At 40.8% G+C, this 13,456-nt stretch overlaps 2 protein-coding genes across 2 annotated transcripts in view; both read left to right on the top strand.

Annotated features, from left to right (window-relative positions):
* Positions 1–2,743: 2,743 nt before the first annotated feature.
* On the top strand, positions 2,744–9,697 carry fbl (fibrillarin). The gene is made up of 9 exons (XM_034115575.1): positions 2,744–2,903; positions 4,038–4,202; positions 4,381–4,515; positions 4,766–4,860; positions 5,714–5,884; positions 6,453–6,585; positions 6,803–6,915; positions 7,124–7,269; positions 8,632–9,697. Exons 1-9 carry the CDS (start codon positions 2,894–2,896, stop codon positions 8,654–8,656), a joined length of 993 nt encoding a protein of 330 aa, XP_033971466.1. The 5' UTR covers positions 2,744–2,893; the 3' UTR covers positions 8,657–9,697.
* Positions 9,698–10,197: 500 nt separating this feature from the next.
* dyrk1b (dual-specificity tyrosine-(Y)-phosphorylation regulated kinase 1B) overlaps positions 10,198–13,456 on the top strand; it is a 43,900-nt gene continuing 40,641 nt past the window's right edge. The window contains exon 1 of the mRNA XM_034115574.1: positions 10,198–10,916. The gene's annotated coding sequence lies outside the window, so the exon portion shown is untranslated. The remainder of the gene's footprint in view (positions 10,917–13,456) is intronic.

Below are 13,456 nucleotides of genomic sequence, written 5' to 3'. Positions count from 1 at the left end.
CTGGCTCTTACGGAACCGACTAACTCCCCTTGTGTGTATGTACAGCTCTCAACATGCCCAGACTTGTAGTGATTTTCACCTCTTTTAATACTTTTCGCCTCATTCTGAAAGAAAGAAGTGAAATGTGCCAACGTGACGGCCGTCTTGGTGTGTGGTGCGAGACGGGAGATGTAGTTCATTGAGCGGTTTCACACAAAAAAAGTGTTACTTCACAGTTTTACAACACATTTTTATTTTTTTGACTTGTAAAATTATCTTTTAAATTGACAAACATCATATGTGTAATTCGTAGCTTAATTCAAACGGGATCGAAAGATAATCTTTCTCTCTCCATTGACTTCAATGCATAACTTTTCCGAAATAAGGTCCCATGGAGCTCAACCGGAAGGGGAGGGACTTCGCCTCTCTATATGGCTCAGTGCCCCTATGGTCATTATTTTTTTGCCACACACATTAAATAGGAAAATACTCTGAGCATGCGCAGTGTAGTTTTTACAGTCACCATTCACTTAGACAGTGAGAGGGAGGGGCATGATCGGGTTTTGTCCCACATGGCTCTAAACAGCTCAATAGGCACACACTGTAGACACTAATTAGAAGAACACAGACTAAAACAGCAATGTACAGACGAATCAGATGATTAAACATGATCTTAAAATATATTTTATTTTATTTTAATTTATTTTTTTGCATTTTTTGTAATCATTATTTACAGGTGGGGCTGTGCCCCACCTGCCCCTAATGACCAGTCGCCACTGAGGAATAGTCTGTTTCAAGTGTTTCCGGCACTCGCCAGCGGTGCTCCACAGTCGACTAGATTGTAAATATTAGGTTCAGTATTAGTTTAGCTGTAGAGCCTCAATGCAGGGTCAAGTGAGAACTGGTGAAAGTAACTTCCTCTGAAATTTGACATGTACAATCAGCAGGCCAGTGCAAAGGACCCCTAACCCAGGGGTGTCAAACTCAAATACACAGTGGGCCAAAATAAAAAAATCGGTACTAGTCGAGGGCCGGACTGGTTCAATGTGTATTGCAAAACTTATTGAAATGAACTCATTGCACATATTAAACCTGGAACTAACACAGCTTAAATGATTGCTTATAAAAATAACATTAAACATTAAATAATCAGTTGCATTCATTTCTTATGGCTCGATCTGCAGCTTTTCCAGAGTCATTTCTTATGATTACATTTTTCCACAGGCCAACCAACAGCTTCAAAAAAACAATTTCCCTCAAAGAAAAAAACAAACATGCCCTGTTGTCTCAAGAAAAAAAGTGCAAGGCTCTGAGCTGAGGAAATCCTCAGGATTGAGTGAAGGTGTGCGTGCAATATACCGGCGGACCAGATCTAATGGTAATTAGAAATTATCCTGCGGGCCGAAATTAAATCTACCACGGGCCGGATTTGGCCCCCGGGCCTTGAGTTTGACACATGTGCCCTAACCCAACTGAAGAAATAAAAATAAAAATGCAATTAAATTAAATTGCAGTACAATACTTAGGTGATTACTTTTCATTGAAGTGCTATTCATTTCTTGAGTTTAAAGTATGATCACATTAGTGAACCTATAATGTTATGTGTTATTGTTTCTTTACTCTTCACATCATTGTATTTTTATTATCAGACCCTGATCAGCAAAACAAAAGCATGTCTCGGGCCAAAACCTCTGGCACCATAGAGGTAGCCTACATTCGCTAAACAGGAAAATGGCAGTTTGAGGCTTCAGGCTTTGCAGTGTTGAAAGGGATATTATTAACCATTAGGATGAAACAGACACTTTATTTATTTTTTAATATATAGTTCACCCAGTTTACTTCAGGAAACTGCAGAAATCTGTTGTCATCAGTGTTGGCAATCTTAGTTTTTAATTCATAATAGACCCATTTCCAGGTTGATTTATCATCATAGACTTGGACCCAAGTGGTTTCCTTAGAACAGGATTTATTTTGAATGTGTAAAGAATCTGAGTTAAATATATACTATGAACTAAAACCCAATATAGCCTTCGTTGAATCATTCAATTTCCGCCAGGATTTTAGTTATGTTTCAGTGAAATGCTGCAAAATGATGCTTCTTGTAGAGACCTCAGAATCAGATCCAAAGTGCACAGCTCACAATATAAACAAATCAGACCAAAAGAAATTCGCCTCCACATTTCTTTCTTCAATGAACTCCATCTGCACCTGAAGACAGAATCATGATCATCAGTAGGCATTTTTAAGTACTGGTTTAAACCTTTATATATACAGTCTATGGTTTAAACTGAACATCATAAACCTTGCAATCATCCATTATCCATAGTGTATACTATTCCTACTACATCTTAGTGATTAACTTATTCAAACTTAATGATTTTTGGGAATTTATTTTGTTACTTGTTTCTTTTTTATTATAAGTTTTCATTCTGACGTTTGCTTATGTAAAATCTGCTCAGCTTGTGAATAACACTATAGACTTTATTAAGGGTTTCACTACATTCTGGATAGATTTAGATATCCTCACAGAAAGTGCTATACCAGTGACTACAGTCAGCACTGAACTTATTTGCCGGTTTAACAAAAACGGCAGCAACACCAGGATTTTTTTAAGCAGCTCTGGCTTTATCCTTCACATTCTTACAAGGTTCTGTCGACAATACAGAAAGTAAAAAGTTGCTGGTTTTTCCCTCAGCATTTATTGAACTTTATCTATAAGTCCCCCAGACCAGGTGGTGGCGCTGGTGTCCCCTGTGCTCTGTGGTGGAGCCTCACGAAAAGAAGTGAATCAGTGAGGAGACTTCACACGTGCTGCTGTCCCACGCAGAGAGAGTCACTGTGAGGAAGAGACACAGAGAGGAGGAAGCAAAGAGGACCGTCGGCTGCATTGATAGAACACGCTAAACCAGAAAACATGAGTCCAGGTACAGTAAGCCATCGTGTTAAAGTAATGTTAACAAGTTAGATCATCATGTATTTGTGGTTAAGCTACTGCGTTAAAGTTAAAGGCACTGATGTGAGCGTGGCCTACACCGCCATGCGGCTCCGTTTACCTCATGGTAAACTGTTGGCCGCGCAAAGACAAGTTAAATAACGTGTATGGGCGCTTTCTCCGTTAACTAGGATCGCTGTGACTATAAATATAAATATAGAAACGTGCGGTTAGGGTCTAATAAACGGCTAAATTGCGTTCAGTAGCAGCTCGCGGCGCAGCACTCACTAAAGTAAAGCACACGTGTTAGCTCCACGAGCTGAACACAACCAGACACGTCCTTCTATGCAAGCAACCTCATTTATACATAGCAGTGTTTCGGTTTAGTGTTTCTGTCTGAAAACGTTTTTCTTGTATACTGTGTTCCACTATTTTAGGTGGTTATCGATAGTTTCTACTAACATACGCTCGCGTCGAAACCTCGTTTGTATTTACTGGAAACTGTAAATCAGTGTTTTAGGAGTCACCTTAGTTTTGTAGATGCAATGTTAACTGTGCTTGTGCGTTGAAAATTATGTTAAAGTAACGTAAAACTGCGAAGACGCTGGACCCTTTATTCCGTGTATTTTGAGTTCCAGAATGCTTAACCAATATAATTGATGAAAGTTTGAAAATCTTCATACAATGAATTGACAAAGAAAATCCAATAGTGTTTTTTATACGGATATCAACAGTGTCTACATGTTGGCATGTAAACCCAGTTTACTTGAGTCACACGTGCAGCCATGCTTTTTTCACCACAGCAAAGTGTCCATTGTATTCCCTGCTCAGCGGAACGGGGCGGGGCTTTGGCCACCACTGGCAACAACCAGACCCGACACGATTTTAAAAACATCAAGCAAGAACATTTTCATATCGCCTAACTAGTAGTGTATTAAGTTAAGATTGTATACACAATTGTTAGCTACTACAGCATATTACCATTATATTCTGTTGTATTGTAACAATTGCACATGCAACAAGTAGGAGAGAACTCAAGCAGCCCAACCTGACCAATCACAGTTGTTGCAGTCCTATTGTGTTCCCATAACCTTCTAATACCACTCATTATGTGTTTGCTTTTCAGGGTTCACCCCTCGCGGGCGTGGAGGATTTGGGGACAGAGGAGGAGGAGGGGACAGAGGAGGAGGAAGAGGACGAGGAGGCTTTGGTGACCGGGGAGGAGGAAGAGGACGAGGAGGATTCGGTGACAGGGGAGGACGAGGAGGATTCGGTGACAGGGGAGGAAGAGGTGAGTCATCTGCATTATCACACCATGCACATATTGAAGTTATCACATGTGGCATGACAACAGCCATTTGGAGCAATTGTTGGATGTAAGATATTTATCTATTTGTGATTAGGTTAGTTTTGGTTGAATTTAACCCTTTGCCATGCAATAAATTAAGTTGCGAACTTTCTGTTTTCAGGTGGATTCAGGTCCCCAGATGGTGGAGGATTCCGGGGAAGGGGTGGTGGCAGAGGTGCCCCCAGAGGAAGGGGTGGCGGCAGAGGAGGATTTGGAGCAGGAAAGAAGATCACGGTTGAGCCACACAGACATGAAGGTTTGTATTATTACCGTTTATAATATTTGTGCTAGAACACTTAAGGTGCTTGGGAGTTTTCATACGTAAAACAAAAAAGATGGCTTTCATTAGATCTACGAATGAAGATGTAATGTTTGTGGTTTAAGAGAGCATATATCCACTTGTAGATAAACTGTGGGAACTATTATCTGTCTGACTATTTACCTATGTTTAACAGACTAAATATGTCCTTTAGTTCTGACAGGTGATTTGTTTTGTGTCCACTCAGGTGTGTTCATCTGCAGAGGGAAGGAGGATGCCCTGGTGACCAGAAACATGGTGGTTGGGGAGTCAGTGTATGGAGAAAAGAGGATGAGTGTTGAGGTGAGACACTCTCAGTTTAGACCTTTATTGCATTGAAAACGATGCATGAATTATCTGTTTGTCAAATACAAAGTACATTTGTGCGTCAGTCCTAAAGTCTGTTGTACAAAGCAGGTCTTGATGTTATCAAGTAACTACTGTCTTACCCCGAGTTTCAGTCCTAAGACAGTAGTTTACTTCTGGCCGGAGTAAAACGCCATGGTTCGTTAACCCTGTAGGTGTGAAGCTTTAAGTGGCATATTGTGGTAAACAGATCTACTTTTGTAAAACACCACCTATTGACTAATCAAAGCCCTGTGCTCAGATCTATGATAATACACAATTACATTTGGTTGTTGTCCTATTGGTTCTGTCTAAATGTATTTATGCGGCTTTTTATATATTTATTGATGTACAGCACTTTGGTCAACTCAGTTGACCAACTCAGTTGTGCTATATAAATAAAGTTGGAATGGAAATGCAAGGCGGCAGAAACTTCACATTCTTAATTAGCAGGCTTATATCACTGCCTCATATACACTTAGTGGAACTGTCTATCATTGTACATCTGTTAAAAGGATGTTGGTTTGATCAATAATGGCATTTATCATCTTTATTTTTAGCTGCAACCTTGGTTGTGTGAAACAGTCTTGGCAGGAAGTAATGAATCCTAATTCAAAGTAACCCTTTGCCAGCTCATTGAGCCGTATGTTACCATGCCACCAATACTCTAGTTTGCGCTTGTGTAAAATATGGTGCTCTGTTGATGATAGGACGCTTGTCTTTGTTTGTGAATGTTGCAGCAACTATGGAGTAAAGTGTTACATGTTTTGTAAATTCTGATTATCTTTTTATGTCTTTCTTTGTCTGTTAGGAAGGAGAAACAAAGATTGAGTACAGAGCCTGGAATCCGTTCCGTTCAAAGCTGGCAGCAGCCATCTTGGGAGGAGTTGACCAGATCCACATCAAGCCCGGCTCAAAGGTCATGTACCTGGGAGCTGCCTCTGGCACCACGGTGTCCCACGTTTCTGACATTGTTGGACCGGTGAGTACTACACACTGAGTAGGACAGTTTATTCCTAAATGGAATTTGTTAATCTTAATTTGATTTTAATTAAATTATTAAAAATGTACTGGTGTATTTTAATAAATGCTAAAATATGGCAGCTACATCTACAATTCTACGGCCTCACAAATTCCCACAAGAACTTATTCTCCAAGCATTCCTTTGAACTTAAATCATCTTTTTACAAAAACACATTTTATTTGTATTTAAGCTCAGACTGGTCAACCAACATAATTCTGATATCTCTGGAAGACATTATCTTTCCACTGTTAGTAAACACATTTGATATGCTGAAAATAAAGGTTGGACACAAGCAAATAATTGCCAAAGTCTGCCAAAGGTTCAGTGTTAAAATGACTTGTGCCAAGATCTTAACATGAAAGACTTCTAAATTAAAATGTAGAGATCACTGGGCAGAGTTAAACCTTAATGTAAGACTAAGCTGAGCATCACATAATATAGAATGACTTGTTTCACTGAGGGTGTATATTTATTTTTTACCAGCTCTAAATGTTACCTTTATAGTAACCTGTGTCTTGTGTTTCAGGAGGGGCTGGTCTACGCTGTCGAGTTTTCCCATCGCTCAGGTCGTGACCTTCTCAACGTGGCAAAGAAACGCACCAACATCATTCCCATCATCGAAGATGCCCGCCACCCACACAAATACCGCATGCTTGTTGGTAGGTAGTCCAAAGCCACAGCCATGTGTTCTGAAAACACAACCAAGTACTTAACATGACCAATTTACCCAAAGTTCACCATTTTCATGTAACTTTAAAGATCTGCCTATTGTCAGACAGTGGAAAAAGCATAAAGCTCACAGCAAACACGGAGTTGGATAGAATCCACTCTAACATAAATGTGTGATTCTGACTGTAATGTTCTCTCCCTCTGTAGGCATGGTGGATGTGATTTTTGCTGATGTTGCCCAGCCTGACCAGACAAGAATTGTTGCTTTGAACGCTCATAACTTCCTGAAGAATGGAGGACACTTTGTTATCTCTATTAAGGTACACTTAAGCAGCCATAATGCATGAAATACTAACTCCAGCTATGGTGTCTGTAAATTAAATGTGTGTAACAAGAGGTGATTAGAAAGTTGCTTTTCAGATGTTGTAAATTAAGAAATGTTCCCTTGGACCTCTGTTGAAATCCACAGGAACTCAGTTGATTTGTTTGTTGTTTCTTAACAGTGCATGTACAATTGTATTTCTTTAGGCCAACTGTATAGACTCAACAGCGCCTCCAGAGGCAGTGTTTGCCTCAGAGGTAAAGAAGATGGCTGGGGAGAACATGAAGCCACAGGAGCAGCTCACACTGGAGCCCTATGAGAGAGACCACGCTGTGGTGGTCGGCATTTACAGGTACGCCCAAATAAGACTTCTCTCTCACAATACCTGAATTCCTTGGATAACTTGTGTGTGGACACATGTTTGTGTTTTTAATTTAAACTTCCCATCCAATTTGATCCAGTCGCACAGGTGTTAAGTTTTTCAGATACTCACATAATTTTGCTTAGGAAAAGTTTGGGATGGACATCAGCAAACGTATTGCCTAACTTCATATTTCAAGTTATGAAAAAGTGTACTATTTTATCCAAACTATAAAGCATCTTTTCTTCAGCTATCAACTGAGTCTGGTATGCAGCAAACCCCAGGGTCATTCTGCCTGCTGGGGCTGCTATAATCTCAAAAAGCTTATAAATCATTATCGACAAAATTAACTTGATCTTTATTTTATGTGTTATTACTTAATCCACACAGTATTCAATACTCAGAATAATCTTACATTTTTCATATGTTTTAAAAATCCCAGTTTGAGTTGATGCTGTGACCTACAGCTCCATCTGGTGGATTATTAAAATGGTAACATTTTCACCACATGTCACAAATGTCCTAAAAAAAACTTGCTAATTTTAATTAATGGTGTGGTAGCAAAGTGTAAAGAGAAGCACACTAACAAACCATCACTTTCTCCAGATTATTTAAATCACTTTATTTGTTGGTAAAACTGAGCACAGCACGAATGTTGCTAATACTACCTCACTGTAAATTTGAGTATTGTTGGTAGTTTAATTTTTTTAATTTTTTTTATTATAAATATTCTAGTTTTGCTTTACCAGCCATGGGAAACCGTTAATTGCATACAGTTTAATTTGGTTGCAGATATTAAATGATTCAATGATAATCCATGTTTTGCTCACAAGTTGATTAGGGTCAAATCTGATTGTTTCTCCCCTACTGCAACACTGACACCGGCTTTGTTGATACAGATAGGCTAACGTCCAATTGCTTCACATTGCAAAGTAAATTAAGAATTAATTTATATACTTTTCCAGATCTTGCTACACAAGTGGGGTCACTGGCTTTGCTCTACCCTGCCAAGTCTCTCAAAGTCTGAGGGATGAGAGTATAGTGCAGGGGCTAACTTGAAGTCAGTCAGATCTTACTTTGGGCAGAGTTTAGGTTCTCAATATGGTGAATTTGGAACAAGTAAACTTGCATGAACAAATATTCATGGTACTGCTCTGGAGCTCTGACTGGGACTTTGCGGTTTAGCCGTTTCCCCTCCCTACTAATGTTCCCCGAGTTGAGTTATGGTGACAGGTTGACGCATACATTCAGACCTTCCCCTCCGAACAAACCGCTGCAGTCAGCTGTACATATACTGTACATGGCCTGCTCTTGATATACTGTGCTAACATGCTCTATTCTTTCTTTCCACAGAGCTCCACCAAAAGACAAGAAATGAGGTGTGAAGGAAGGCAGGAACTGATGACTATATTCAACCACCATCTACTTTTTCTACTTGTCCCTTGCCCTATATCCGCCTGTCATGTCATGAGGGTCGGATTCAGAGGGGATCCCTTTTTTTTTTTTAAGTTAACTGATGCCAGCATCCAGCTGTTGGAGTCGTTGTATTACTGATAAGGTTGGGAGCACATTGTATAACTTGGAGACCATTTAGCCAGGGACTGTGATCTGAGTTGATGGCACTATTGGAACAAGTCATGTCAGTTGTTTGTAGGTTTTATAAAATGTAAATGTTAATGTCTAGCTGGACCACCCTTATTACACCAGGACGATAGGGACGATGTGTTAAATATCCTATGTGTTGGGGATACTTAATTCATCTGTGAACAATGTCCTACTCTTACCATGTGTATTTAAGCAGACAGGATAAACTGTTAAACCTTTGTAGAAAAACTTGTGTGCAGTTATGCCAGTTTGCATATCTACTGCATGGTTTGACTTTGGCTCCAGTGAGGTTTTTTTGTTGCTATTGATTTTTATTTCAATATTTTATCACTTTTCTTAGCTCCGGAGTCTTTTCTTACTGAAGGTCCTTTTCTTAATGACATGTTTTGGCTGGTCCCTTGCTCTTATAACGGCCCTTATCAGGGTGCTTCTGATTCCAGACAATACAATCCTGTATGGGTTGGCACATCCCACTCATACTGGCTACTATATTTAGTGTTAAATAATAATCTGTCAGAACTTGCGTATGGTAAAATAAAATGGTCTTATGTTGTGTGAACAATACCATTACTTTGTGGGTAAAGATCCCTTAATGCTGATCTGTTGACTGGCGAGGTTGTAAAATTGACCCTGCGTGTACAGACATATATATAGATTGTGACCTTTTCACATAAACTTGTCATTTGATGAAAGTATCGCTTTTGTGTTTGAGGAAGGAGCAGAAGGATGTAACTTGAAACAATGTATGCTTTGAACAGTTTATATATTTTGACATAAACGGCAACTTTGTTTTAATAAAATGTTTATGATTGTTTTCCTTGATTGGTAATCTTTGACTAAATGACCATGTATAGCTACAAACATAATGGGAAATGTTAATTTTACACTGTATATAAACTATTGTCATTCATCCAAACATTCATGAAAATACCGTACGTCTACTATTACTGCACACATTTCCAAAAGCGACTTGTCAGTTCATTGTTGGTCCCGCAGCGGCGTCTCCACTCGGCCAGATGTCCATACTGGTATCTGTAAATTGGATTTAGGACTCAAAACTTTTTGGCTGCAGTCCTTTCATTTCAGCAACATTAACTTCTGACAGTGCTGCAGACGTCTTGGTTAAATGTAGCATCGCGGGATGTCCATTCAATGTTAACTGCCTTGTACATTGATGAATCGGCAGGAATTCGGATCTCGTTTTTGCTACTAAGACGGTTAAACTGATGTAAAGAGCCGCGTTTGGAAGTAAAGTTTTGTGACTCGACGGCAGATTTGTTTTGGCAGCCATTTTGTGGGAAATGTCTCTGGAACGCGCTGGGCCGTACTTGCCTTGTGTCGGGAGTGCGCTCTCAATGCAGCCCCTCTCCTTTGACCGATATTAACATCACAGAGGGGCTGGCCAGCAAAGAGCTAGCTGTAGCTGTGCCTGCTAAAATATATTTAGTTCTTCATAGTCTGCCTGTATTTTCCAGCGGCCAATCGGCTGGCCGTTGCCCGCCAAGCAGCCTGCAGTGTGCGGACTGTCTTCCTCCAAATTCCAATGGCAGTATTATATTAGACAGCTAGCACGCTAGCTAATAGCTAGCTAATGTTAGCGTCTTGCCTTTAAATTAATTTAAATAGCTGACTGGCTTGTATATCCAGGCCCACGCTTTATGGTAGCATCTTGTATATCTGAGAATCAATCTCGAACGAGTAAATGAAGTTTGCCGGATAGAAGAAGACTGAGTTCGAGGTGTCCGTGGTGGTAGCTGCGGGCTGCCCACCTCCCCTTAGGCACGGCTAGCCGTGCTGCGCCGGCAATCAGTCCGACAACCCGCTCTCTGAGCTCCGGAGAATAACCACATTTTACTCGGAATTAATCTCACCGGGATTTAATCGGTTGATAATTCTACGATACATTATTTGGATTTCTGCTGTGGAAGAGGTACGACTGACCCGGGGGAGGGGGCTCGGTTCGTGCGGACAGAGGGAGATAGGGGTTCCGAACATGGCTGCTACGCGGAACTTGGTTCGACACACTGCCTGAGGTAAGGAATTGCCGGTCGGCGTTTTCTTTTTTTGTTATTCATCTATGAATTTGGAGTTAGTTGATTATTGTCTTGAATCTATATGTGAGAGGCGTGACAGTTACATAGTGGTAACAGCTTCATGTAGCATTATGTTACCCCTTCATACGTTTTTCGCCCCTGTCACCCGGCCTCGTGTCCCCATTCCTCTGGTACTCCAGAGGCTGGTGGGGCAGTAGGCAGGCTTCGGTGGAATAGATGTGTTAACGTCGGTGCTGGACAATGGATCGTGTTGAACAATTAAGGCTTGGCTGCCTTAGCTACAGTAGCTGAGCCGTGCATTATGGTGATGGACTACATAACGTTAACCCGTTTTGGGAACATGCAATGTCCTCCAAGTCTAACGTTATGCCATCAGCCCCCTGCCCTTCTAATTCATCTCATGACGGTCGTTTGTAACAGCTAACCATCTGCCGAGTTCAGTAAGTCTTGGGTTGGTCATAAAGGGGTGTGTGTGTGTGTGTGTGTGTGTGTGTGTGTGTGTGTGTGTGTGTGTGCGCGGTGCGCGCGCGCGCTTCAGTAGCAGAGGTATCGCGACCTGCTCTGAGTTAATGCACGACACCAAGTAGATGCCGGTTGACTATAAGGTAGATATGGGGGATGAATGTATTGTTACATATTGGAGACGTATTGATGGCCTCTAGTATACAATATATGGTCATACCCTGATGTGGGGTGGATGGGAAGCCAGCAACCCCCGAATGTCCTCTGCAGATCTGCAGCAATCACCTGCTATAGCTGCTAACGCTAGCCTCTAGCTTAGCTACCGCATCAGCCCCAGCCCCAGCCCCAGCCCCTACCCTGCCCTGGAGTAGGGGGACACAGGCATCAGCTGCCGGGAGATGGCTGCTCCTAGGGAAGCAACAGGACCAGGATGAGAGCAGTGCAGATGCGCACCTGGAACCATCTCGACATCTCCCCTCTTTCTCTCGATATGGTTCCCTGGTCGTTTTTCTGTCGATGCCCAACAGAAGATGTTGTGGTCGTTACCAATTAAAATAAGTATGATTGTCACAAATGATGCCCCCCACTCCGCGAAAGTTGAGGTTACTATCTCTAGTCTCAAATGTGATATTTCTTCCTGACCACTTCTATGTCTTGGTAGCATTAAACCACTAAAATGCATGGTTGTTTGGCCATTTGTCCAAGTCTATCTTAAAGGCCATTCATAGGGCATAATGGACATTTCAAAAGCGATAAATGACACCTCTCAGGTTGAGGCTATTGTCAGAAACGTCATTGACCAGTTGGGACATGCTTCCACTCTATATGAGGATTTGACATGTAATCCAGGCAATTGCCGTTCCATTGAGATACACAGATATACACTATATATATATATATATATTTTTTTTTAGCATGCAAACCAGAGATCGAAATATGTCTGAATGTTGTCTGATTATTGCTTATAGTTTGTTCTGCACAATCACAGATGATACAATGAAACATTGAGTTTTGCTGACTGAGCTCTGCTCATAATGAACTTTGTTCTCACTGATCTGCTGTTTAGTCACATTCAATCACTAGTAAGTAGGTAAAAGTGGGAGAAGTACCTTTGCCTATAGCCAGGTATTGTCAGTGTGCCACAACAACTTAACCATTACCCCAACCCTAAGCATGTATACATGGAGGAAATTGTAGGAAAGTAGCTTTCACCGTAGAGGAGGGCCATCTAGGAGTGGCCTGTGTAAGGGCCATGCCTAGAGACCACGCTCACTCCAAGAAACTGCCTCATCTCACTAACACAATGTTAAGTAAACTGTTGGCTTGAATTGACTGCTGGAGGGGTTTTACAGTCTGTGTCTTTTGGCCCTTGAAAAGCAAGTGGACTTGTGTTCCGACTGTGCGAATGTCACAGCTTCGACACACCAATTTCAACATTTTCTAGACTCATTCCAAAACTTTCCAAGAACTCTGGCGTCACTTATTTGTCTCATCATCCTCTACCTTCTCTCATTGTTCTGTTCATATCTGTTTTCTCTCTTTACAGATGAGGAATTAACACTATTACCCATAATGAAACTTTTTTAACTCTTTGCTTCAGCTAGTGTTGCCTTTATTTGCCTTTGTTCACATCTGTCCACTGACATTACATGCATTTTACATGATATTGATCATGTCGTATAATGCACCACTAAATGGCCCCATCAGCACATTTCATCTGGAAATTGTGGTTTGATAAAAATCGATTACATTTAAAGTAAGTTAACACCCAAAATTCCTCAAAACACCCCCTTTAGTCAAAAGGGGTTGTCAACAGTTTCCATTTTTCAGGGTGTTTGTACAATTAAACACATTTGAAAATGGATAACAATTTTAAATGAATGTGACATTTTTTTATATATATATATCATAATATACATCAGCGGTTCAGTTCAACTGTCAACATTTTTGGGAAAATGTCAATGTCCCAGACAAATGGAACAAATTGTGGTCAAATAATATCTAGGTTTATTATTGAGCAGTGCTGCCAGAGCTGGAATGATGCTCCAGGACTTCTG

Source organism: Trematomus bernacchii, unplaced genomic scaffold, assembly GCF_902827165.1.
Source record: "Trematomus bernacchii unplaced genomic scaffold, fTreBer1.1, whole genome shotgun sequence".
Lineage (NCBI taxonomy): Eukaryota > Metazoa > Chordata > Actinopteri > Perciformes > Nototheniidae > Trematomus > Trematomus bernacchii.
The sequence above is the reverse complement of the archived record's forward strand: the minus strand, read 5'-3'. Positions and strand labels throughout refer to the sequence as shown.